This window comes from Phytophthora sojae, assembly GCF_000149755.1.
Source record: "Phytophthora sojae unplaced genomic scaffold PHYSOscaffold_2, whole genome shotgun sequence".
Lineage (NCBI taxonomy): Eukaryota > Oomycota > Peronosporomycetes > Peronosporales > Peronosporaceae > Phytophthora > Phytophthora sojae.
In genome coordinates, this window is record NW_009258116.1 from 8,389,752 (window position 1) to 8,412,130 (window position 22,379).

The following is a 22,379-nucleotide window of genomic DNA, read 5'->3' on the forward strand; positions in this document are numbered from 1 at the left end:
CAAGTGGCTACAGCCACTTGTAACTCTAACAGACACGACGTCTGTTAGAGGTTCGAAAGACTTTCTGGACCTTGGTGTAAGGAACACCAATGGCTACATACATTTGGGACCACCACGACGGGTGGTTCATACACATTTAGGATTCCTATTGGCTGAAAGCAGCATCTTTTAGCCAATGAGCGATGTGCATGTTAGCAGAATCCTGCCAACCAGCCATTGGCAGATTCCTAGTTTAGAATATTACATTTAGAGGAAGTCAGAAACATAAAACAAAAATAGCAGTTCTCATCTTTTACCAAAACCCGCTACTTGGAGTCTTTATCTTGTTTAAAGTATACTCGTGGATCTCGAGTATACTTAACTCAAGTAAAAGAAACCTACGCTTCCTCATACACGTGCGCATACGTGTAAGCCGTAGTAGTGAGCCAAGGTAGGCCCATTACAGTTATTGCTCTTGGTGCATGGCGTACAGTACTTAGTAACAGTAATTCGAAATTGCGCACGACCATCCTGTTGTGCGCTGCGCGCAACTCGAGCAGCATTTTCTAAAATTGTTTTGTTGAAGCGCAAGAGTTAGGGTACCTGGGATATGATCGATTTTGATTTGAGTTGGAGTGCATTGTTGTCACTTGGCTGATGCGACTATCGTTCCTATGGAAGCGAGTGTCGGACTGCAGCAAGATCCTGCCATTAATCAGCTTAATAAAAAACATAAAAAGTCGTAAGTATGACGCCTCGATGCGCGCGCTGGTGATGCACCTGGGTTTACTTAATTCGACCAACTACTACTACGTAGTAACTTAAGTTGATCACGCGACTACTCAAATTGGTGTATTATAATGCTTGATTCCTGCAAATGAATATAGCACGATTGCCAGCTACGCCACGCCGCGTGCTGTTTATCAGTTAATCTATGTGCAGCGTTAGGTGGTCTAAATGCGTCGTTCGCACACATTCTTGGTGTATTAGAAGATGAACGCCTAATAAGCACCAGTCTACCCCTAATTCCGTACTGTAAACCCTCGACTGCCTTAAAGGTACCAGTTATCCCAACAGGCGGAACTCCCGAAACCGTAAAGTAGTTTATTAATGTAAACGTATGCATGTACTCGCTGTGGTAGTGTCCGCTGCCGCTGCAGTCCGCTGCTTACTCCGGTACGCCAAGCGCCCTCCCGCTCGTTGCCTCCGTCCGTCCGCCCACCGCGCGCCAACTTTCAAAATGGGGGATGGGATAATCACTCCGATTCATTCCGCGTAAGTACGATTTTTAGCATTACCATGTCTAGTTTTGTAATTTCGCTTATAGTTTAAAAGCCAGTTCAAGTCGACTTGATGAGTGAATAATGTATGCAAGAGGACCGTGGTAACGTAGTCGAGATGAAAGGTCTAAGCGGTAGGTGCGGAAATCGTGACGGAGTGACACAGACAGGATTCTCGGTTAGAGGACGGAGAATAATGCTTCCCAGCCCATTTCAAGCGCTGACCAAGACCTCCGTCAACAGATCGAGATGGTCTGGCGTGATGCTCGGCGACGCAAACATGGTCGCTCCGGCTTTGAGCTGGAGTTATTTGTCTACAGGAAGAAGCCGGCCTGCCAACGCGCTACCCAGCCGCGCATCCAAGAGCAGCTACCTAGAGTAGCGGGATTTCTTCGTGAACGGCAAGTATCGGCTAGACCAGCAACGACACTCTATTTTGCTACAACCCAGGTCAGACAGCCGCCTGAAGCTCCTCTCGAAGTGCCAACTAAGACCCCGACCAATTTCGTAGTGCCGACCAATTTTATGTTGCACAACTATCATCCAATTACACCATGCAATTGAAAATGCAGTGGCATTATTGCTGCTACCGTGGCGGCAGATTTTAAGATTCCGGCCAGTACTCTGCGAAAGTGGGCCGGCAACGCTAGGAAAGGAATACCAAGGCAGCGTTGCGGGCCAAAGCCACTGCTGCCTCCAGAGGCCGAAGATGCAATCCAAGACTGGATAATCGGTCGCCAGATCGTGCGTCACCCCGTGGGCCGAGTGGAGATCATGAAAAAAGCGACGGAGATATCGGAGTTGATTGCGGGCCGTTCGGTTACGGACGGTTGGTATAAGCGCTTCATGCAGCGCCACCCTGACCTAACGGAGCGGATGGCACAGACGCTGTCGAAGCCCCGGAACACCGTTGACTTTGCCGACACCCGTATGCTGTTCAACTCGCTCGCCAAGGTGATTATCGAGACGGGCACGTCTGCTGACCAAGTGTTTAACGTTGATGAGACTGCGTTTTACAAGGTGGCCAAGAGCAAGCGGGTCATCGCGGTGCGTCGCTCGAAGAATGTGTGGACAACTACACCTACTACCAGCTTCCACATGACCATCATTGCCTGCGGAAGCGCGGCAGGCTTTATCGTTCCTCCGGTCTTCATTCTGCCCGGAAAGACAGTTAGTCTCGACATCCTAAAGGGGGCTGAAGTGGACGGAGCTGGCATTACTTCAACCCCGTCTGGGTTTGAGCATGGAGTTGTTCGAGGAATGGCTGTCATTTTTTTGCGGCGGCGGTCCCGTTGACGGTCAAGCGTCCGCTCAATTTGGTGATGGACGGGTGTGGGTCTCATTATTCCTCTGAAATTGTCGAGCTGGCTACCAAGCTGCACGTAACGTGGTTTACCAATTCATGACCTCTGACCAGTTCATGGACTACATCGACTATTATCCAATCCAAACTTCTTATTTGGACTAATATTGCTCTGATTGGCTCAATATTTTTAACCAGATCTTGGCCCTCACGTTTCCTTACGCTGATCCCGTCAGATATCCAGCCCCCTCGAGTCGAGCGTAAGATGAAGGCGGCCTTCACAGACAAGCAGCTAGAAGAACCTATCGACCGCGTCCTCGCAGGAGAGAAGCTCGCAGCCGTGGCCGACTCGTCACCAGTGTCGTTGTCAACACTAAATCGCAAAGTCGCCGCGCGCATCGAAGGTCGATCTATTGAGCGCCAACGGGCCGGACCTGCCCCCCCCCCCCTACTGCCTCCCGAGTGTGAAGCCGATCTAGTGACATGGATCGCTGCAATGCAGCGTCGTCTCGTCCGACAAGCAATGGTGTAGGAGCTGTACTCCAAGCGCGTGACAGCAAAGGCGCCGAAGTGCCTGCAGTGGAGCCGCTGTTCATCATCGAGAGCGCGACGGTTTGAGTTTGGTATGAGACTTTGTATGGGATCGCGTCGGTCCAACATCTGGTCAGTGCGTCATAAAAAAAATCCGCTTTGTTTGCTTCGCTGTTGTTTGCTCATATTTGCTCATAAATTAGAGCGAGGACCCTCAAAATTAAGAATGCCGACTGCTTGTATAAATGCTAGTGTTGTAGCATCGCTGCTCTTATATTGGTGTCGTCATCGACGATTTCGCATGAGGTGCTGCTGGCGGGTCATGAATTGGTAAACCACGTTAGTGCTGATGTGCCTACCCGCGAATGCAACACACTTGTTTAAGCCTCTCGCCGTGGCTGTTTTCGTCTCGTTCACGTGAAAGTTGCGCGTTATCGTGAACGAATTTGCAGAGGAAGACAATGCCGGAGGCTATTCTATCGACAAAGCAACTGCTGTGAGGATCGCGTGTATGACATGGAAGCGCTGCAGGTTTGCGACGAATGTCCAGTCGGGGTTTAAGGTATGTGGTCTGTACCCGTTGTCACTTGTGAATATGCAGCACAGGATGGATATCTACACGCGCAACGGCACGCCAGCGGACATCCGACTCACGGCGTGGCTGCACGTGGAGCTGTCCGTTTGCCGAGAGATTCTCACGCTACCGCAGCCTGCTACAAAAGATCAAGCAAGAAAGCGCAAGTCGACGCCTGTGAGCGGAAAGATTCTTACGGCCGCCATGATAAAGGAGCTGGAGCAGCCAAAGCCAAAGAAGAAGGCGAGGGGCAAGCAGCAGGTTGTCATCCTAGACTCTGCGGTTGTTTAGGTAACAAAAAGACAAGCACACAGACATAATGTTAGTTGCAGTTGACGTTGCGGGTTTGGAATGTAAGGTTGCGTTTGACTTACATTTTCGCGCGGAGAATTAACCATACATTTTTGCATGGCGACATACCCTGCTCCACTGCACTCGCTGGTACTCGAACCTACGCCAAGTACAACGGTCCTCAATTAACCCGGTTGCATACCAGCTGAGCTGTCCGCACTTAGTCTCAGAGAGCGAAAGGGGGTTACTGCAATCTGACAAACCTTACTAAATTAATACCCCGGATAATGTTTGAGCTTACACCTCGATGGCGGTCCGTCAGCACCTAACCACAGGCATGTCACAATACTCAAAGCTCTGATATAAACAGAAACCCATACTCAAAGTAAGATTAAAAAACGACACGAAGCTGGTTGGCACCCTCCTGAAACAAAACTGTAGATAACGGGGCTTTGGAAGGTGTTTAAATAATGGTAAAAATTACAGGGAAAAGCTGAGAAAGAGAGTTGCTTCAACCTGTCATCTATAATTGCCAACTCACCGCCGTTGTAGAGAACTGAGCAGCTAAAGACATGGGTTCAAAAACGACACGTTATTGGTCGGCGGCCTTAATGTAACATTTCGGCAACTTCAATATGTTGACGAACAACAGCGAATTATCGACTGGAACGCAGCCGCCGCAGCCATCCAAAATTGACTCAGTGCCGGACTTCAGGGTTGCTCGAAATCATATTGTATTTTAATTGAAGGTCATTGCCCGGACCAATCAATAATTTGTTTATTCTGGGATAGCAGTAAAACCGCTAGCGCAGCCCACATCCGAATTTTTGAAGCCGATCAGATGAAGCCTCCCGTTGAAGTTAACATGTTAACTATATAGAATCATTTGGACTCAGAATTCAGGATACTTGAATGAGCGGGTCCGGAAGTTCTCAGGTCAGAATATCTCGAACAATTGAGGTGACTCACCTACGTGGTTCATTCCTAAATTTGCAAGATATACCTCGCAAAATGTTTTAACTAGATAGCAGTTTTCTGACACTTTGGCCTCGTGCAGGTGAAGTGGAGGGTGAACAGTAGAGTGAATATTCCATAGAATTGACTATATTATAGTGGTCTTGTCAACGGCACAAGTTACAGTTTTGACAAAAAAAATATGCGTGTACAATTTTTTCGGAGTATTTTCTGTGAGTGTGATGGTCTATATTTTACTTCGTGACGTTAAGATTACCGTACTTCACAAAATAAATGTTTTTTGAGATTTCGAAACTGCACTCATCTTAACGTGAAAAAAGTCCAATTTTTCGTAAAACTGCAGGTTTTTGTTAACCCTTTTGCGATGGTTCTGTGTAAAACATGGCTAACTAGCATGTTTTACAAAATCGCTCCAATCAAAATTTTGAATGATAATTTTAGCCAGTAAGGGTCGGAGCGGTAACCGTACTGAAACATGGCTAAGCACGACGTCCAAATGAAAAAGCAGGTGAATTTTCGACTGACAACTTATTTGTAAAATCGAAAAAAGTGGGAAATAAGTCGCTGCGAAGTCCAAGTAAAAATCGGCGACTTTTCAAAAAAAACTTTTAAAGTAGAATGCATATTCAATATGCTTTACAGTAGGCTGTTTCTGTTGCACTTCATCGAGTGCGCACTCCTTCACTCCAGCACTGCAACGGCGCCACCATGACGCCAGCCCCGGCCTCCAGAACTCCTTCTCCAACTGAGTTCGAATTCGGAATCTCCACGCCTCCTGAGATGCCGCACAACGTCGCTCGACAACTCCGGCGAGCGTCTAAGACACGCAATGCGTCATCTTCAGTCGGTTCAAGTGATCAACCACGCAAAAGAACCCGATGCCTTCTTGATGATCCAGGGTCTCCTCATGAAGAAGAAACCGAAAGCAACACGCCATCACCGACAGAGTTAGCTGCACCACTAAACGCGTCGGCGGTGAGTACATCTGGAGGTGGTGCTGCCAAGGTCAAGCCCACCGCAAGCGCGCCGAAGCGAAGCCGACCCCCAAACGACGCTGCCAGCAGCATCAAATCCCACGCGCAACGGAAAGATCGCTAAGAAGACAGGTGGCAAGACCAAGGCCCACGCTGTGAAAAAAAGCACACCAAGAAGTCGGCAGGCACAAAACCCAACTTGCCATCAACTGATGGCGTGGACGACAAAACCAGGAGCATGCGCTAGACCATCTTGCTGACGACGCTGGCCATAGAGGCCCGCTACAAGAACAAGATAATTTTGAAGAAGTTCCGCACCACAAACACCGACACAAAAGGGAAGCGCGCGAAATGGGAAGACATCATTGCCGGTTTTCACCAGCGCGCGCTGGCAAAGGCAGCATGGGGAAAGGAGAAGCCCGTCAACGTGAGTGTGAAGCAGTTCAAGAAGAAGCGCTCGCAGCTGCTTGCTACCGGTAACCGATCGGGTCCCGCACTGATGAAGAAGGAAGCAGTCCAGAACCACGTCAGTACTGAAATGCCTGCTGATTATTTGATCACGCAAGTGGAGAATGTTGGAGACAGCAGTGATGCTTCCTGCAGTGGTACCGCTACTCGGCACTTGACATGCGATCCATTAAATGTGCGCCGCTCATACCGAGATAGCCTCGGCACAGAGTTGGCGGCGCTTTGGCCGTTATTGTGCGATATTTTTTGGCGAAGCCATAGCTGAGTCTGGTTTAGCTGGTGCATCGGATAACTCAAGTGACGAGGCCACTGAAGAGGTTGATGACTCCGAAGATGAAAGTGTGGACTCGCCAAATGAAGCCCGTGAAAAAGCGAAAGCTAACGCAAAAAAAAAAAACGAAAACGCAGCAAACCAGACCCCCGTCAAATAGGCCAGTGGATGTTGTCAGCGTGAGTATTCGCTACGGCTTCGACAGCATGACGAAACTACTTTCGACACGTCAGCAACCGGCATTTGTCGGTTCGAACGAACTTGAACTTGAGGTTGTCACAGATGTCAATTAGCAGATTGTGCAGGACAGCGGCAGCGCAAATCATCCGGGCATTTCTCTTATGTGTACGCCGGTCGGTCACGCCATGAAGGACTTTGAAGGGAGCCTTCCACTTGCCAAACACGGACTCGACAAGAATCCTGGTGGAAGAGAGGTGGTAGTTAAAACTAAAACACAGTTACGTTGACACAAATACAGTTAGCTAAACCCGCTAGTAATATAGGCACTGTCTTCCGATGAATGACGTACCATCGCTGATTCCGAGTAAGCCAAATGGCACCATTAGAAATGGCCACAACTTGAACACAGAGTCACCGAGCCAATTAACCCCAGGAGGACAGATCTCTCTAGCCCGAGGCCCCAGTACCTCGGACTGGTTCCACATCGACTGGTCCGAGTTGCTCCCGCTGAAAACGCCAAGGTAGCAAAACTTCTTGCGATAATCAATCGCAGCCAGGCAGTTGTAGGAAGGTGCTCCACTCTTGTCATAAAACCCCTGTACCGTGCAAGTCACCATTGTCAATAAACCCACCAAAACAAAGCGTGCAACAGCAAGATGCGCACTTTACCTGATGCTCGCTGGGCATTCTAGTCCTTATCAACGCACCATCAAATATGCACGCCACATCAGGAAACGCCCCTCCCCGGGCAGCAAAACCATCGACAAGAGCACTCCATTCTGCGTCATCTGTTGGAGCTGGGAAACGAATGACATCTTTCATTATTCCATACAGAAGGTCTTCGATCTTTTAATGTATCGACTTGCCACTGTACGAGACATTCCCAGCTGAGCTGCCGCACCTCCGATGCCATCCCCATCTTGCCCACATCCATTCCCATAGTATGTGAGTAACACAGCTAGTCCATGATCGAATGTATACTGCTGATTTGATCCGGGTAGCCCATATTTGTGGTAGTAAAGGGGCTCCAGCATCGAGCACAAAGCGTCAAATGACTGGTGTACAGCGCAGAGTTTTACGATACGCCTTCCGTGAAGGTTGCATCTTCAGCGTGGGAAAAAAGTCTGTCCGCACCGTGATTTTATCCTCTCGTGGACCTCGCAGTGATCGTCCGTCGAGCTGACCGATCGCAGCTTCCATCATAATGAGAGGCATAAAGAGCATAACTATCTCTTCATCATTAAGATCACTCAGTAGACTGGGAGCGGTGGCGGCATCTATGAGCGACGTGCTATCGCTCATCGACACGTCCTCAGTGCCGCTATCTTTGTCGATCGCGGTCCCCCGGCTCTCCACACCCCCGGCTTCAGCATTCAACACGACTCCGCCGCTGCTCGTCGCAGTACCGGCCGCTCTGTCGATGCCGTGGACGCGATTATCCGGTGCTACAGGAAATTGGACTGCGCGTCTGTTGCCAGGTAATGTCTGCTCTTGTGTGCCTCGCCTTGAGGGAACGCTTGTCGCCATGAAATCGGCGGCTGAACACTTGCCGCGTCGTGAAACCCATGTCCAGCGCTTCACGCGTCATCTGCGAAGCGTCCCCACCGCCGAATCGGTGCATCGAGCGCTGCAGTAGCGTCACTGCGCTGCTGTGCCCGTGCTGTTTGCTGTCCAAGCTGGCTCCGATGACAGAATAAGTCGCTGCCTACCACAAAAAATAGGTGACAAACCTACTTTTTATCCGACTTATATGTCGGCCAAACGCCCGATGACTTATTTTCATTGCATACGCATTCTGTCAAAAGTCGGTGATTTTCCATTTGGACATCGTTCTAAGTAGCATGCTTTACATTAGGTACGAACAAAACCCGGTCATATGTCCGATTCTAGTTTGCGGATTGCGGTGTAAACCCATGCATCTAGCAATGTTGTATAGTTTTGTATTGGGAGGTACCCATACAAATTCCAAGTATAAAATTCATCGCAAAGGGTTAAGATTCAGCAGGGGGAAATCAAAATTCCCATTGGTCAAAATGCATCCATTACGCTGGGCGGCATGACTAATACTGTACTATCACATTACTTACCTTACAAAATACTATTATACTAGTGTTAGTACTTGTATTCGGCAGAACCCGACATAGAGGACCCATAACCTACGACGTTAGTACCCGTGTACACCAGTCACACCACACCGAGCACGTTCAAGTACCTGGACGTGCAGGGCACCACGACAGTCATGCTGAGCAAGCCATCGGACCCAGCGTAGTGTGCCTACCTTTATCGATTCTAGATAGTCGAGCGTGCTCGTTCTCAACGTCGGCGTGCGGCAAAAACTTCTACGCAATTATAGCCGTCACTGTGTTAACAGTACTGCTCAATGAATGACGAGCCGCGGGTTGAATAGATCTTCAATTCTAACCTGCACTGAGTGGAGCGACTTCCACAGTCATTTGGTAGACCTAGATCGGTTTAGTTAAGACTTTTAGTTGGGTCTTAGAGTGCTGAAAGGTCTTTTTAAGACCTCCAATTTGCCGATTTGCGACATCCAAAACATAGGTTTGGTATAGATTTCACTTGGCTGTTTGTATGTTAAGAAAATTCCATCAAATGAAAAAAATCACGCCAAAACCGCGAAACTGCAGTTATTTTGTTAAGCATTTATTTTGTGATGTACGGTAACAAGTACAACGAGATCGCCTCTTGTTGTTGTGCATTTTTTTCACTGTTTTGGTATCAGTAAATGTAACGTACAGCTGATTTATTTGTGAAGTTGTCATGCGAACAACCAAGCTATCCCAGTCTACGCAAAGCTCTAGTTGCTGCACGATTTCAAACTACACCGGCGATCGCATCAATGGGGCTATCAGCTACGAATCTTTATGCTAGCAGCTGCAGCACCCATGGCGAATCAGCGCGGCTGTGGCGATATTCCGTCCCTCCATGGGGTGGCCAACCTCGTTAGATGCTCTATGGAATACGTGGGCTTGGCTATCTAACCCACCTTAATAGTTTGGCACTCGTGCTGCGCTGGATGACACCTCCCATCAAGAGCTCTTCGATCACTTAAACCACGAGGCGGAGCTTCTTTCCGCTGCCAATGTTGAGCCAGAGCTAGAGCTGCCATTGTGCGTCCGGCGTTTGAAGCGCCAACACAATACACTGGAATCCTCGATCGCCTAAGCTACGGATGGATTCGTCCCTCCCACAGTCGTTGTGAGCGTGTTGGCCTGTGGGGAATCTGGGTCTTGAGTACCTGCTTGATGTGATTGGTCTTGACAAGGATACCGGACTGCTTGGCAGCCTCGAAGGGAACGGCTCGGTGTCAATCCATACGCGCCGAAAAGAGTAAGAAGATCTTGGTAGGAACGCAGGTAAGTTGCTGACGAGGCATGTGCGGACGCTTTTCACGTCGCCAGCTACCAGGTGGGTGCTTAGCAAGCAGGTTCTGCCCACATAAGTGGTCGAATTGCAGAACCATAAGGCGGTATCCGGGCGCGGCAGAATGGACCTTTATTTGGACGTGATTGGAGCTCGGCGCAATCAATAATTTCGTGTGTTTTAATTTAATTAATTGTTAGACAACTTGTTTTTCGAGCAACCCTGCCGGAAGTCACCCGCCATACTTTCAATTCGACCGCATTCGAGGCAAGTCAATGGACAAACACAGCGTGAAGGGAGCGACTCCCTATCAATCTTACACGAGCTCCTGAAGCGCAGTATTGACGGAGTTCTGCCCCGCGAGCGCAGGCCGCCATCGCCACCAAGTTTGATGAACACAGGCACACAGTTCGAAGTATCTGGGACCTCTACAACGTGTCGGTCGCTGCAGGCAACATTGCCGGCGATATATCCTGCAAGTTCAAAGGTAACTCGGGCAGGAGAGGCTACAACAACGACGAGATCAAGAAGAAGCTCCAAGCGGTCCCAGCTGAGCAAAGGACGACAGTCCGCGCCACCGCTCTCAGCGTCAAGGTCTCTATCAGTGTGATTCAGCGCCTGCTGGCAAGCCGGGACGTCGTCCCAAGGTCTACAACAATCAAGCGTGTTCTCACCGAGGATAACCGGCTTCGACGTGTCCAGGACGCGCTCTCCTTCCTCGACGACGAAGTTGGTCAGCATGGAGACGTAGTGGGCCACGCCTTCGACCCATGCTCAACATCGTCCACGTGGACGAGAAGTGGTTCAACCACGACAGGAAGACCCGGCGATACAACTTGGTGAAGGGAGAGAAAGCACCGCAGCGCCACCGACACAGCGATCGACACGTTGACAAGGCCATGTTCCTCGCTGCTGCCGACCAAGGTAAAGTGTGGTGTATTTTATACACTCTCAAAATTAATTTTTAGCATGGCCTAGTTTTGTGCTTTTGTTTTTGTGGTATCACATCACAGGAAGGCAGAGTTTGACGGCAAAATTGGACTCTGGCCGTTTGCAGAGGACTACGTAGCCGAGCGCAGTAACAAGAATAGAGCTCAGGGAACACTGCTGAAGAAGAACATCAATTCTGTGAACAGTGAAGTGTACAAGTTCTTCTCGACTATGTTTTCGGTGCGATACGAGCGAAGTGGCCACGCAAGGACAGAGGGGAGATCATATACGTTCAGCAAGACAACGCTACTCCCCTTATACAATCAACAGATCTCGATGTACAGCGGGAAGGTAAGCGGGATGGGTGGGATATTCGGCTTCTGTTTCAGCCGCCAAACCCGATTTTAATTGCCTTGACTTCGGCTACTTCTCAGTTATCCAAGCGCTGCAGTACAAGACGTACGTTGCGACTACTCAGCAGCTTGTAAAGGGATCGTTCAGAAACTTAGATAAACAGAAGCTGGAAAGTTTGCCCTCCTATTTATATTGTTACCGAATTTGTTTTGTAGAGGGATACACCCTACCAGAGCTAAAATACCAGAGGCCCGATTTTGCTTTAAAAAAACAAATAGGCACCGGACGCCCAGATGTATTTATCAAAATTACTAAACTGAGCACTCTACCTCAAGTCTCTCAAGACCGAATTTCACCAATGCGGCTGCCGACACAGCCCAACTTATTAGCTTGTTCGCCGCCACCACCCCAACTTGAGATCGAAGTTCAGTAGGGCAAGCTTTGCGTTTGTTCCTGCCGCCGACAGAAGCACCCACAGCAGCTATAGAGCTAAACGACGAGCCATCTCAACACCGTATCTACAGTAAAACAAACATTGCAGTTGTTGTGAATTACTGGTCCTCACCTGTTGCTAGTGTTGCAGTGTAGCTTTTGCTCTACAGTAAGTTGAAGTGCAGATACACAAAAGGCTCAGGAGCTGGGAAAGGAGAAAAGTAAAGAGGGGGAAACCACATAACACAAAAATACAACGGGAGCAGCAAGTCGCTTTACTCTCCCGCAGCGCGTTCACCTTCTCTTCCTCCTTCGTTGTGCGGTGTGAGTTACAGACGCACGCAAAAGCAGCCAAGTTACAAGTGCAGTGTAGTCTCAGGTGCTCGAAAATTGCCTTCTTCATTGCAGCAGTGTAAAATGGTCGGGCCCGCGTCGTTTTCCACCTGCCTTGACCTCCAGAAAGGCGAGGGTGACTTGGTGACGCCCGCGCCTTTGCAGAAATGATCGCGCGCTGAGCGGCCGACAGTGCAAAAATTACTGGCTTAAAACTGGTGTATCCCTCACAACAAGTCAAGCCCTGTCAATCTGAAGACACAATTGTGATTGGCTAATATTATCCTGTATCCCATAGGTGGGTGCACACCTTGTACGAGCCCGAGCCCGTCAACTTCAAAAGTGGGCTCCCCCTAATACGAGAGCCAAAAGTCGCACAAAATGGGCTCCCTCATGGTATGTACGAGATCAAGAAGCCCTGGTTCGGGCCCCCCATTGGCTCCTCTCCAGGGCTCCCCAAATTTAGCTTCAAATCTATGACAGGCTCTTCATAGTAATATCTGGTTGGCCAATTTTACCTAGACTTAAGGCGAGCAACTTCGCGTGATCGATGCGCCACACTAGAAGATCGAGCTCAAAGATCACCACACTAGAAGATCTCGCGCCGCTCATATGTGTACAGCCGCCCCGAGGCCACCCCAGCATCGCCCATCGTCCTTCTTTCCCCTCACCGAGAAGCCCTCTTTCCTATGCCTTTTCAGGTTAGAACCTGTAGATACTTCAATGGCGGCCAATCATCAGCCAGATATTTAGCACAGGTGAGGGGGGAGCCCTTAACGAGGGCTCACAGTTCTGGAGGGCTAGTTTCACTTAACCTATTGAACTCAAGAGCCCAGGAGCCCGAGCTCGCGAAATTTTGGCTTCACCCAAGAGCCCAGGAGCCTGGCTCTCCCCAGGGCTCGTAGAAGGTGTGGGTGGGTGTATCCCTCTACAAAACAAATTCGGTAGTGCACTAACTAGTGTTCGTACTTAGCGGTAAATCGTAGTGGCTTTGAATGCGATCGTGTTTCGAAATCGATTTGGCTCAGAAATGGCACTTTCTAAAAGTGCCAAAAGGATGCTAATCCGTACTTGATGTGCTAGATCATGCAGGAGATGGCACATGTGCACTACAGTACTTAGTGCTGATTGACCGACCATCCACGACTTACAGGAATTCGGACTCGAGTACGATTTATGATAAGTCGTGCTCGATAAGTCGTACGAGTTACAGTCCAGAGTGTCATAAACTTTGCAAAGCACAATAGGCTACCGGAGCACTGCTCCGGGAGTCGTAGGGCAACAGCAACAATAGTGCCTTTTCAAAAATTAATGAAAAGAGAGGGGGGAAAGGTGGGGGAGATGCAGGCATCAAGTGCTACGGTATGGAGGGAGCATTCGGGAGTGGTTGGGTTAAACAGCAACTTCCTTTCGTGTGCACGCAGTGGGGTATAAAGTACAACAGGAGACTCTGGATTCACTGGTTGTCGTTTCCTGGTAGGGCTGGTACGACGGGCTTAAGTATTAGTTTTACTTTAACTTTTATAGTAAAACCTGCCTACCTCCGAAAAGCACCGATAGGTTTTACTGGGAAGTTGTTGAAGTTTAGGTACGAAGAACAACATTGCTTGTCACGTTTTCCTCTGAAAACTTGTAGTGCTACTTAATATTAATAACAATGACGGAAAGAGATGTTGATAGCGACGACGATTACACTAAGGAAAATAAGGTTTTGCGGCACGATAATGACCGCTGAGTCATTCTCCCTGTAGAAATTCCGGCGAGAGAAGTATCAACTTTAACTATTGGAGACACCGACTAATGAGAATAAAAGAAGTTTATATGTGATAAACCTACTAGGGCTTCGCGAAGGCTGGGATAGGATTGGTTAACTCACCTTTGATCGCCATTGATAAACTCAATCCGCACGCTCCACGGGCATCTCCTGCGCCTGCCTCGCAGCCGCAGAATCTGCCCGACAATGTATCGCCGCTATGGTCACGACGTACAACCGATTTCAGAGCAAAATCAACGCTCGACGAATTTGCAAATGAACTGGACCAGCCTCCATCATTCTTGAGAAGTCTAAAACACTCGGTCAATAGACATCACTTACTGTAAATTGACCTAAAGACGTTACCGGTTCATCACCGGTGTCGATTGGACGGGGGGACATCGCCCGAATTAATCCTGTTTGGGCTGGGCTATCAGTACTTCGTCGCTTCCTATCCCAGTAAAAACAGAGTTAATGATGCGATTAGCCTGCACAAAGCTATCGATGTTGGAATAAGAATACGAGAGCATATCAAAGCTCTTTCAAAAAAATTCTCCTCGTTTCGATAATCCATCCACAGAAAACTGGGAATGTGCCTTGCATAGGAAACATGAACACAAAAGAATCACGGATAATTACCAACGAAGCGTACTCGATCAATAAAAACTAGATTGTATTTGTTAAAACCAAGGTAAAACCAAAGACGTAAATGGCTTTTCAATAAATCAACCGGTTTTACCAGCCCTGTTTTTTGAAGATCGAGTGCAAGCAAACCGCAGCAAAACTATCTGTTACTTTCTCACGTTACTTCTCGACATGCTCTCCTTGCACTCGAAAAGTTCACTGCAGATGTCCAAATCACCAAGACGCAGTTGATAAAGATAGACGTTTAGCAAACCTACTTCGCAGGAATGTTACGCGTAGTGAAATAGGCAACCCACAAGGGCAGAAGTAACATGTCTTGAATTTGCAATCATTTTTAAGCAAGTAGATATTTGGTTTACTTGTACTGCATTTTTCTCGGGCATTCTTTCGGCACGCACAGAGATTGGAGTAGTGAAATGCTCAAAACTACACGCAGCGGTGATAAGCACCACTTGATCCAGCAGCTGAGATAGATTAGAATAAAGTGAAAAACATTTCCACAACTGCAGGAACATGTTGATTAGCTGCCATGGCGATACACTATATGTAGATAGCGTACGTTAAAAGTCGAGTAATTGGCGCATGGGAGGTAGGTAACCTGAGCAAGGTGTAGCTGCCGATGCTGTAATAAACTGACAGATATTCGCGATGAGCTAGTTTGGAGACGGCATTAGAGCCGACACATTTAGGGATCCCACGTACTGGCTTGCGATGGGTCAGAATGCTGGTAACATCTATTAAGCTTAGTCCGTGTAACTAGTCATCGTGTGGCCAGTGGTCAAACTTCGCAAAAGGAGTGGCGTTTGCTGGTCTTACCGGTAGTTAGTCCACTCCCCGTTACATGTACATGTACTGTGTACATGTACTAAGCTTTACAACATTCGAAGCGCAACCCATCATGCAATATGCAGATAATGGGTTAGCACGCACGAGATAGTGACAAGCACCACCCAGCAGTAAAGTTTGCTTCAGCGGATGCGTATCATAAGCACTTCGTTTAATCGTGAAATCCTGGAAAAATACTTAATAAAGAGTAATAGCAACGTAGTTTTAGTGATAGGAATCACGGGCAAGGACAAGGCAGGTTCTACGCCAATCAGAGTCCGAGTCAGGAAGCCCGTAGGAAGCCCGACAAAGTGCTCGACAACCATGCTTTCTGTGCGTTGCCGTGGGCGATGGCAACGTCGAAATGCTTTATATGTGCATCCAGTGGCTAGTCTACGAGGTGTTGTTGAATGCCCAAGTGTCCTCACGCTAGGGCCTGCCGTTTAATTACAGCTAGCTCACGCACTAGCGAGAGGACTCGGTACATGTGCTTGGTGGTGATTCAAAAATGACGGGAGGTCAGCAGATAAAGTCCTCCGGAATTTACTTGGACACGTTTTGAAAATCACAAGCACAAATCGTGCCTCAGCCAAAAGCCCTAGCCCGCACTGAAGCACAGAACACATTCCCCACCTGAACAAGGGCCGAAACATGCGGAACATTCCGAATTAGGCACTCAAATATGTGAGGTTTTATTGTCTGTTATGCTGATTTCGGTCAAATTACATGATAATTTTATCCAATCACCAATCTTCAAGGTTTTAGATACACAATTAAATAATAAATACTCAGTTTAAAAAAGTGGCTCTATTGATTAAGAATCTGAGACGTCAGTGCCTTGTAGCCATTTTCTATAGTTGACGCTGTCGTTGCAAGTGACGTTGGACCGATATGAAGCGCCGCAGGACCTTGGACTTGAGGTGCCTGTGCAGCATGGATCTTGGGATGGCGGATGCCGCCTCGAGAGCGCGCAGAGTCTGCAGCTGGCAGAGCGGCACGGCCGCAACACGCTCGCCCACCTCCTTGGGGATGAGACGCGTCGACTTGGGTGGGTACGGCCACCGAGGCTGCACCAGCGCAGCTGGATCCCCCCGAAGACCCCAGATAGTCTCGATGGCAAAGCGGCACGGCCGCAACACAGCCTCTTGGCCCGCACGATGGTCCCGTAGCGGAGGCGGCCTTCCTTACTTAAGGTGGTAAGGAAGACCACCACCGCAACGCGTATTTTCGGCGAGATGTCCTTCGCGCCGACTGTCCTTGGCATCTTGACTGCAGGTTCTGCTGTTGGGCTCGAAACGTAGATTACGCGCACACCAACCATTTTACGGTGGCCTGATGCTAGCCTTACCCCAAATAATTATATCCAATTAAATCATTCTAACGTATTTAGGTGGTACACAAAAAACCAAACTACCTATAAATTGGTGGGACAGAGAAGTACTTTTATTTCCAAAAGCGGGTATTCATTAACTTAAGCAAGTACTTCTTAAAGCTACGAATTCTTACAGACTCTGCAACCCAGGGGTTATTTGCTACAGGTTTAACTCTTTGCAATTATTGTGAGAACAGGCTAAACCGCCCATCTGTAGCAACCCCTTATTAGATCTCATCTTCCTAATTAATCAGAGTACAAATCAGGGCTGAAATCGATCGTGATCTAGATGCATCACTTGAGTGCTCGATTGTCCAGTAAAAGGTGGGCATTCTGCTCCAAGCGCGGCTATATCGACTTGGCTTCCATAAAACGATCGCCTAATCTGCACATCTACTCGCATATGCGCGATCGATTTACAAATCGATCGAGCTAAATCAGAGAGCTAATCAATCGATTTACAAGTAAAATAGGCAAATGAAGCGGTTTTCACAATACGACTAAAAACTACAAATTGTTGTTAACTCGGTTCAGGGATTGTTTGCTAGATTCGTACTACATTCCAAGCCTGCGTGTGCTATTGTGTGGAGAGTCGCCAAGTTGGAGCAATCGTATGGTAACTTTTTGTTGTAATATCGCTAATTTTCCACAGAATTACGAAATAAAACCTTATTTCTCTTAAATGTGTGCTTGCATTTGTGCTGTTATTTATTTGCTGAGAGCCGCTATTAGATTGCAAAAAATACTGTAAACAGCGCTCTACAACGGGCTTCACAACGCGGGTACGCTGGGCTTTGGCTTGTTTGTGTAGGCGGACTTATCATAGAAAAACTCAACTACCTATAAATTGGTGGGACAGAGAAGTACCCGGTTTCAGTAAGTTACAGTAAAGCTCCGTCCAAGCACAGCTCTTCGACCTGTGAATACCAGTTTCAGAGTTACTTGTTGCATTTACTGCCATTCGTCAACTCTCGACTTATTCGATCTGTGTAGCGAACGCTCCGGGTCGCATATTTTCGAGCCTCTACGGCTCCACCTTACTCTTTTTACAGGAGCCACCACCTTCAGACTGACATTGTCATTTTGATCGATCCATGGGGCTTGTAGTCTCGCACCTCCAAGTCCTCAAAAGTGAAGTCGTCAATACTTGAGGTCTTGCCTGGATTGATGTGGAGTGTCGGGAATGGGCGCGGCATTCGCGTAAGCTGCTTCTGGAGCGGCTCGACGTGGTTCAGATACACGTGGGCATCGCCAATAACGTGGACAAACTCACCAGGCTTCAACCCCGTCACCTGCGCCACCAGTCGCGTCAGCAACGCGTAGCTGGCGATATTGAACGGCACGCCAAGTCCCATGTCGGCCGAGCGCTGGTACATCTGACAGGACAACTCGCCGTCAGCCACGTAGAACTGGCAGAACATGTGGCACGGCGGGAGCGCCATTTCGTTGAGATCCGCCGGGTTCCACGCCGACAGCACGATCCGTCGGTCGGTCGGGTTCGTGCGCAGCTTGTGAATAACCTCCGCGAGCTGGTCCACGCCCTGGTTCGTGTAGTCGGCATGCATGTCCGTGTACTTGGCCCCAAAGTGCCGCCACTGGAAGCCGTAGACCGGTCCGAGATCGCCCACTTCTCGCGATTGCAGTCCACGACTGTCCAGATACTCCCGCGATCCATTGCCGTCCCAGATGTGGATGTCCTTCTGCTGCAGCGTGTGCGCACTCGTGTCTCCACTGATGAACCACAGCAGCTCCTCCGCCACGCCGCGCCAGAACACGCGCTTGGTCGTGAGCAGTGGGAACACGTTGTCCCTCAGACTGAACCGCATCTGCGCGCCAAAGACCGACAGCGTGCCTGTTCCCGTCCGGTCTCCGCGCTTCGCTCCCTGGGTCAGGATCTTGCGGATCAAGTCGAGGTACTGCATCTCCTCATGCGGCGTGGTGGCGTCCGCCAGCGTTGTCGTCTCCACGCTCTGCTCTGTCTTCCTCTCCAGCTCCACGAACTGGAACTGCACGCCGTTCTCCTCCTTGAGCTCCGACTCGCTCGTCACCTCAAAGTTCTGCTCGAGTTGTTCCAGCGGGAAGAAGGCGTCGCACTCGAACGCGCCCTTGACGCGCGTCAGGTGCACCTTGCTGCAGCCAACGTAGGCCAGCGCCTCGGCGTAGACGGCGCCTCCGCCGATGACGAAGACCTGGTCCACCTCGTCCCCCTGCTGCTGCACGAGCTCCAGCGCCTCGCGGAAGCTCGCGGCCACACCCACGCTCTCGGGGACGCCCTGGCTCTGTCTGTAGCTGGCGTCGCGCGTGAGCACCACGTTGTAGCGCTGCGGCATGGGCCGCACCTTGGCCGGCAGCGATTCCCACGTCTTGCGCCCCATGATCACGGCGTGCTGCGCCGACGAGGAGGAGGAGGACGGAGCGGTCGTCAGCGCCTTGAAGTGCTTCATGTCAGAGGGCAGACGCCACGGGATCTGCTGGCGCAGGCCGATGCCGCCCGTGGCCTCGAGCGCCGCCACGACGACGCGGACCGAGCGCTCCCTCATGTCTGGTACTGCTGAGAGGTTGGAGTCTTAGCTTTGACAGAGTGGGTGGGTGCGGGTTTTGCCGCCAAAATTCAAAGATGCGAGGTCTGGCCAATCAAGGCGCACCACACAAAGTGTACGCAACTTCAAGGGGAGGGGCAGTTGCCTTTTTGAGGCTTCCGCATGATGAGTGAGTGCAGTGACCGCACGATTGAGCTACGAGACGAGATCTTCTTCTACCTCTTGGCCAGAAGCTCGTCTAGCCACTTGGCGGCGGAAATCGATCAATCGATCGATCAGGTTGGGTGGGCGGAGACACGTTTGACGGGTCGTCTTGCCCGACGCCACTCCAGCGCTGCGAGAGCCGCGTCTGGACTGAAAGGCGAGCTGGCTGGCGCAATTGGTGCCGTTGCGCATATCCCTCCCGTACGTCTGGCCCCGCCTTCGGCTTAGAGCATTGCATTATGCCACGAGGTTGAGCGATGTACCATCACCTGGCTGAGCGGCTCATGTTGCAGCAGGTGTAGTGTTGGTGCCCTCGCCCGCCGCGTTCACTTCACGCGGCAGGTACCGCGCGGTCTAACGCTCGGGCTAAGCCGGCGTAACGAGCGCTGCAGACGAACGCGGCGCCAAGAGGGGGAAACCCACTCAATCCAACTGCGCTTGCGAAACCGCCCGGGCGTTCAGCGACGAAAGGCCATACTGAGCTGATAGTGAGCGCAAGAGAGACACTCAACGGCCGCCCGTTACGACGTGCTTCTCTGCCGAGCATACTGGGGCCCATACACTTTGCTCGCGCGCCCTTTCAGGTGGAAAACGTATCCATCGAAGGAGCGCCGCCGCGCCCCATTGGTCGAAAGTGCGGTCTCTGCGCGCCGCAATTGGCTGAAACGCGGAAACTGACGAAACGTTCCACTCTTTCGATCTTGGGGAGCCGCTCGCTTCGCTTTGCAGTCGGAAACCGGGCGACACGGGATGCGGCTCAACTGCCAGTCGCAAAACGCCCCCGCGCCGCCCAAGCCACCGAGCCGCCAGCAAACGCAGCAGCAACGCTCCCGCCAACGCTCGAAACGCACATGAACCGCAAGCTGGAGCTCATGGAGCTGGAGGACGGCGGCAACAGCAACAGCAGCGGCGGCAACCAGGAGATCCCCCTCATGGAGGTGGCCCACCACCCAGACGTACGCCCGCCTGATTAACTGTAGTAACTAGCACACCGTAGACGGTGCTGACTGGGTGTTGTTGTTTGTTGTTGCGTTGCAGCTGAGCTACCTGCGGGCGACGGCGACCCACGGCGGCTCCGTGAGCAGCACGACCAGCAGCAAGTACGGCAGCCCCGAGGAGTCCTTCGGCGAGGAGGACGACGACAACAACAGCAAGAAGGCGGTGCGCCGCAAGACGGACTCCAACAGCAAGCGCCCCTGGACGCGCGAGGAGAACGACAAGCTCATGCAGCTCGTCAAGCAGTACGGCGCCAAGCGCTGGTCGCTCATCGCCATGCACCTGCCCGGCCGCGTCGGCAAGCAGTGCCGCGAGAGGTGAGCGGCGTCGGATACTAATGCATATGTGTGTACTCACGCTACCTTTTTGCTGTGCTGCTCTAGATGGCACAACCACCTGAACCCGTCCGTACGCAAGGACGCGTGGACTGCAGAGGAGGACTACGTCATCTTCGAGTGCCACAAGAACGTGGGCAACCAGTGGGCCGAGATCTCCAAGATGCTGCCCGGCCGCACGGACAATGCTATCAAGAACCGCTACTACTCGACCATGCGCCGCATGCAGCGCCAGTCGATCCGCAAGAAAGGCCCCATGCGCGAGGGCAAGAGCATCCGCGTGGCGTCCGTCGCGTCGTCCCCCGTGCAGAACAACGGCAGCCAAGTTGGGCCTGCCCCCATGCAGCAGCGACCCTTGAACGGAGTCATGCAGCCGCAGCTCTCCCCCCAGCAGCAGCTCCCACCGCAGCGAGGGGTGGGTTTCCAATCCACTTTTCAGAAGCTTTTCTCAGACGTCCCTGGGAACGCCGCACGCGTGAGTTCCTATAAGGGAGTTATGATACAGTGAGGACAGTCGCTGACCTTGTTGTTCTTGATTCATGTTCTTGCAGGCGGATGGCAACTCCATGGTCGACTTTGAGCGCTCGAGCATGATGGCCACTTCCCTACGACAACCGACCATGGTTTACCCCGTCAACGGAGGCTACTCGAACGGGATGAACCCGGACTACAGCCGTCCCATGTCCATGACGTCGTCTCCTTGCTCGGTGTCCCCCGCCGATGATATGAACCAGAGCAACCAGAATGAGGCCTTCGACTACGTTCCCATGCAGGCACAGATCCAGCGTCTTCGATCGTCCAGTCCTGGGTCGGTTGTCATGGGCACGCCCCCTCCTTCGACGTCGATGGGCATGATGAACTCCCCGTACGGCTCGCCGGCAAGCCACATGCAGCAGCAGCAACAGCAACAGTCTGGCAACTACATGATGTCCGGGAACCCGTATTCTAACAACAACGTGCGTGGCGGCATGTACTCGAGCCCGTCCAATGCAGGACCTGCGCAGCAGTACCGTCCGACTGACGCTCCGCCCGTGAACCTCCCCCACAAGCGTATCCTCGACGTTCAGGGCTCGCAGCGTGACATGTGGAAGAATGACAGTCCTGTATCCGTGACAGCGCAGATTTTCCGCGGCATGCCGGCCCAGCACATGCAGCAAGGCCAAGTCAGCGAGCCGATGGCCATGCAGCAGTCCAAGCCGGTGTCCATGCCCCTGTATAGACAAGCTCCCAGTATGGGCCACTTCAACAGCATGGAGCAGGTATGGACCGATGATGCCTATCTGTGATTGTACTACTTGAAGCCGGGAGGGGAAGACTCGACCTCCTCCTCCCTGTGTGGTTTGCTCCCATAGACTGCATGTACATTTTCTTAAAGTTATTGCTAGAGGCGAATGGCAACGTCTTCTCTTACACCTGTATTTTGTTTCTTGTGAATGCGTTTGTGTGCCATGTA

At 50.8% G+C, this 22,379-nt stretch overlaps 6 protein-coding genes across 6 annotated transcripts; 4 read left to right on the plus strand and 2 right to left on the minus strand.

The window, feature by feature from the left end:
• Nucleotides 1-1,490: 1,490 nt before the first annotated feature.
• Nucleotides 1,491-1,823, plus strand: PHYSODRAFT_480684 (hypothetical protein; the record flags this gene model as incomplete). The annotated part of the gene is made up of 1 exon (XM_009522398.1): nucleotides 1,491-1,823. A coding segment is annotated over one exon (333 nt), but the record flags the coding sequence as incomplete, so codon positions are not given.
• Nucleotides 1,824-1,925: 102 nt separating this feature from the next.
• On the plus strand, nucleotides 1,926-2,555 carry PHYSODRAFT_484653 (hypothetical protein; the record flags this gene model as incomplete). The annotated part of the gene is made up of 1 exon (XM_009522399.1): nucleotides 1,926-2,555. A coding segment is annotated over one exon (630 nt), but the record flags the coding sequence as incomplete, so codon positions are not given.
• Nucleotides 2,556-3,442: 887 nt separating this feature from the next.
• PHYSODRAFT_311880 (hypothetical protein) lies at nucleotides 3,443-5,545 on the plus strand (the record flags this gene model as incomplete). The annotated part of the gene is made up of 3 exons (XM_009522400.1): nucleotides 3,443-3,490; nucleotides 3,548-3,768; nucleotides 5,506-5,545. 3 exons carry the CDS (start codon nucleotides 3,443-3,445, stop codon nucleotides 5,543-5,545), a joined length of 309 nt encoding a protein of 102 aa, XP_009520695.1.
• Nucleotides 5,546-6,861: 1,316 nt separating this feature from the next.
• On the minus strand, nucleotides 6,862-7,648 carry PHYSODRAFT_311881 (hypothetical protein; the record flags this gene model as incomplete). The annotated part of the gene is made up of 4 exons (XM_009522401.1): nucleotides 6,862-7,093; nucleotides 7,176-7,224; nucleotides 7,266-7,422; nucleotides 7,592-7,648. The coding sequence occupies 4 exons, from the start codon at nucleotides 7,646-7,648 to the stop codon at nucleotides 6,862-6,864; spliced, it is 495 nt and encodes a 164-aa protein (XP_009520696.1).
• A 10,267-nt stretch (nucleotides 7,649-17,915) lies between these two features.
• On the minus strand, nucleotides 17,916-19,415 carry PHYSODRAFT_555231 (hypothetical protein; the record flags this gene model as incomplete). Its single annotated transcript, XM_009522402.1, has 1 exon — nucleotides 17,916-19,415. Exon 1 carries the CDS (start codon nucleotides 19,389-19,391, stop codon nucleotides 17,916-17,918), a length of 1,476 nt encoding a protein of 491 aa, XP_009520697.1. The 5' UTR covers nucleotides 19,392-19,415.
• Nucleotides 19,416-20,446: 1,031 nt separating this feature from the next.
• Nucleotides 20,447-22,212, plus strand: PHYSODRAFT_350123 (hypothetical protein; the record flags this gene model as incomplete). Its single annotated transcript, XM_009522403.1, has 4 exons — nucleotides 20,447-20,551; nucleotides 20,634-20,908; nucleotides 20,975-21,341; nucleotides 21,478-22,212. The coding sequence occupies 4 exons, from the start codon at nucleotides 20,447-20,449 to the stop codon at nucleotides 22,210-22,212; spliced, it is 1,482 nt and encodes a 493-aa protein (XP_009520698.1).
• Nucleotides 22,213-22,379: the final 167 nt, after the last annotated feature.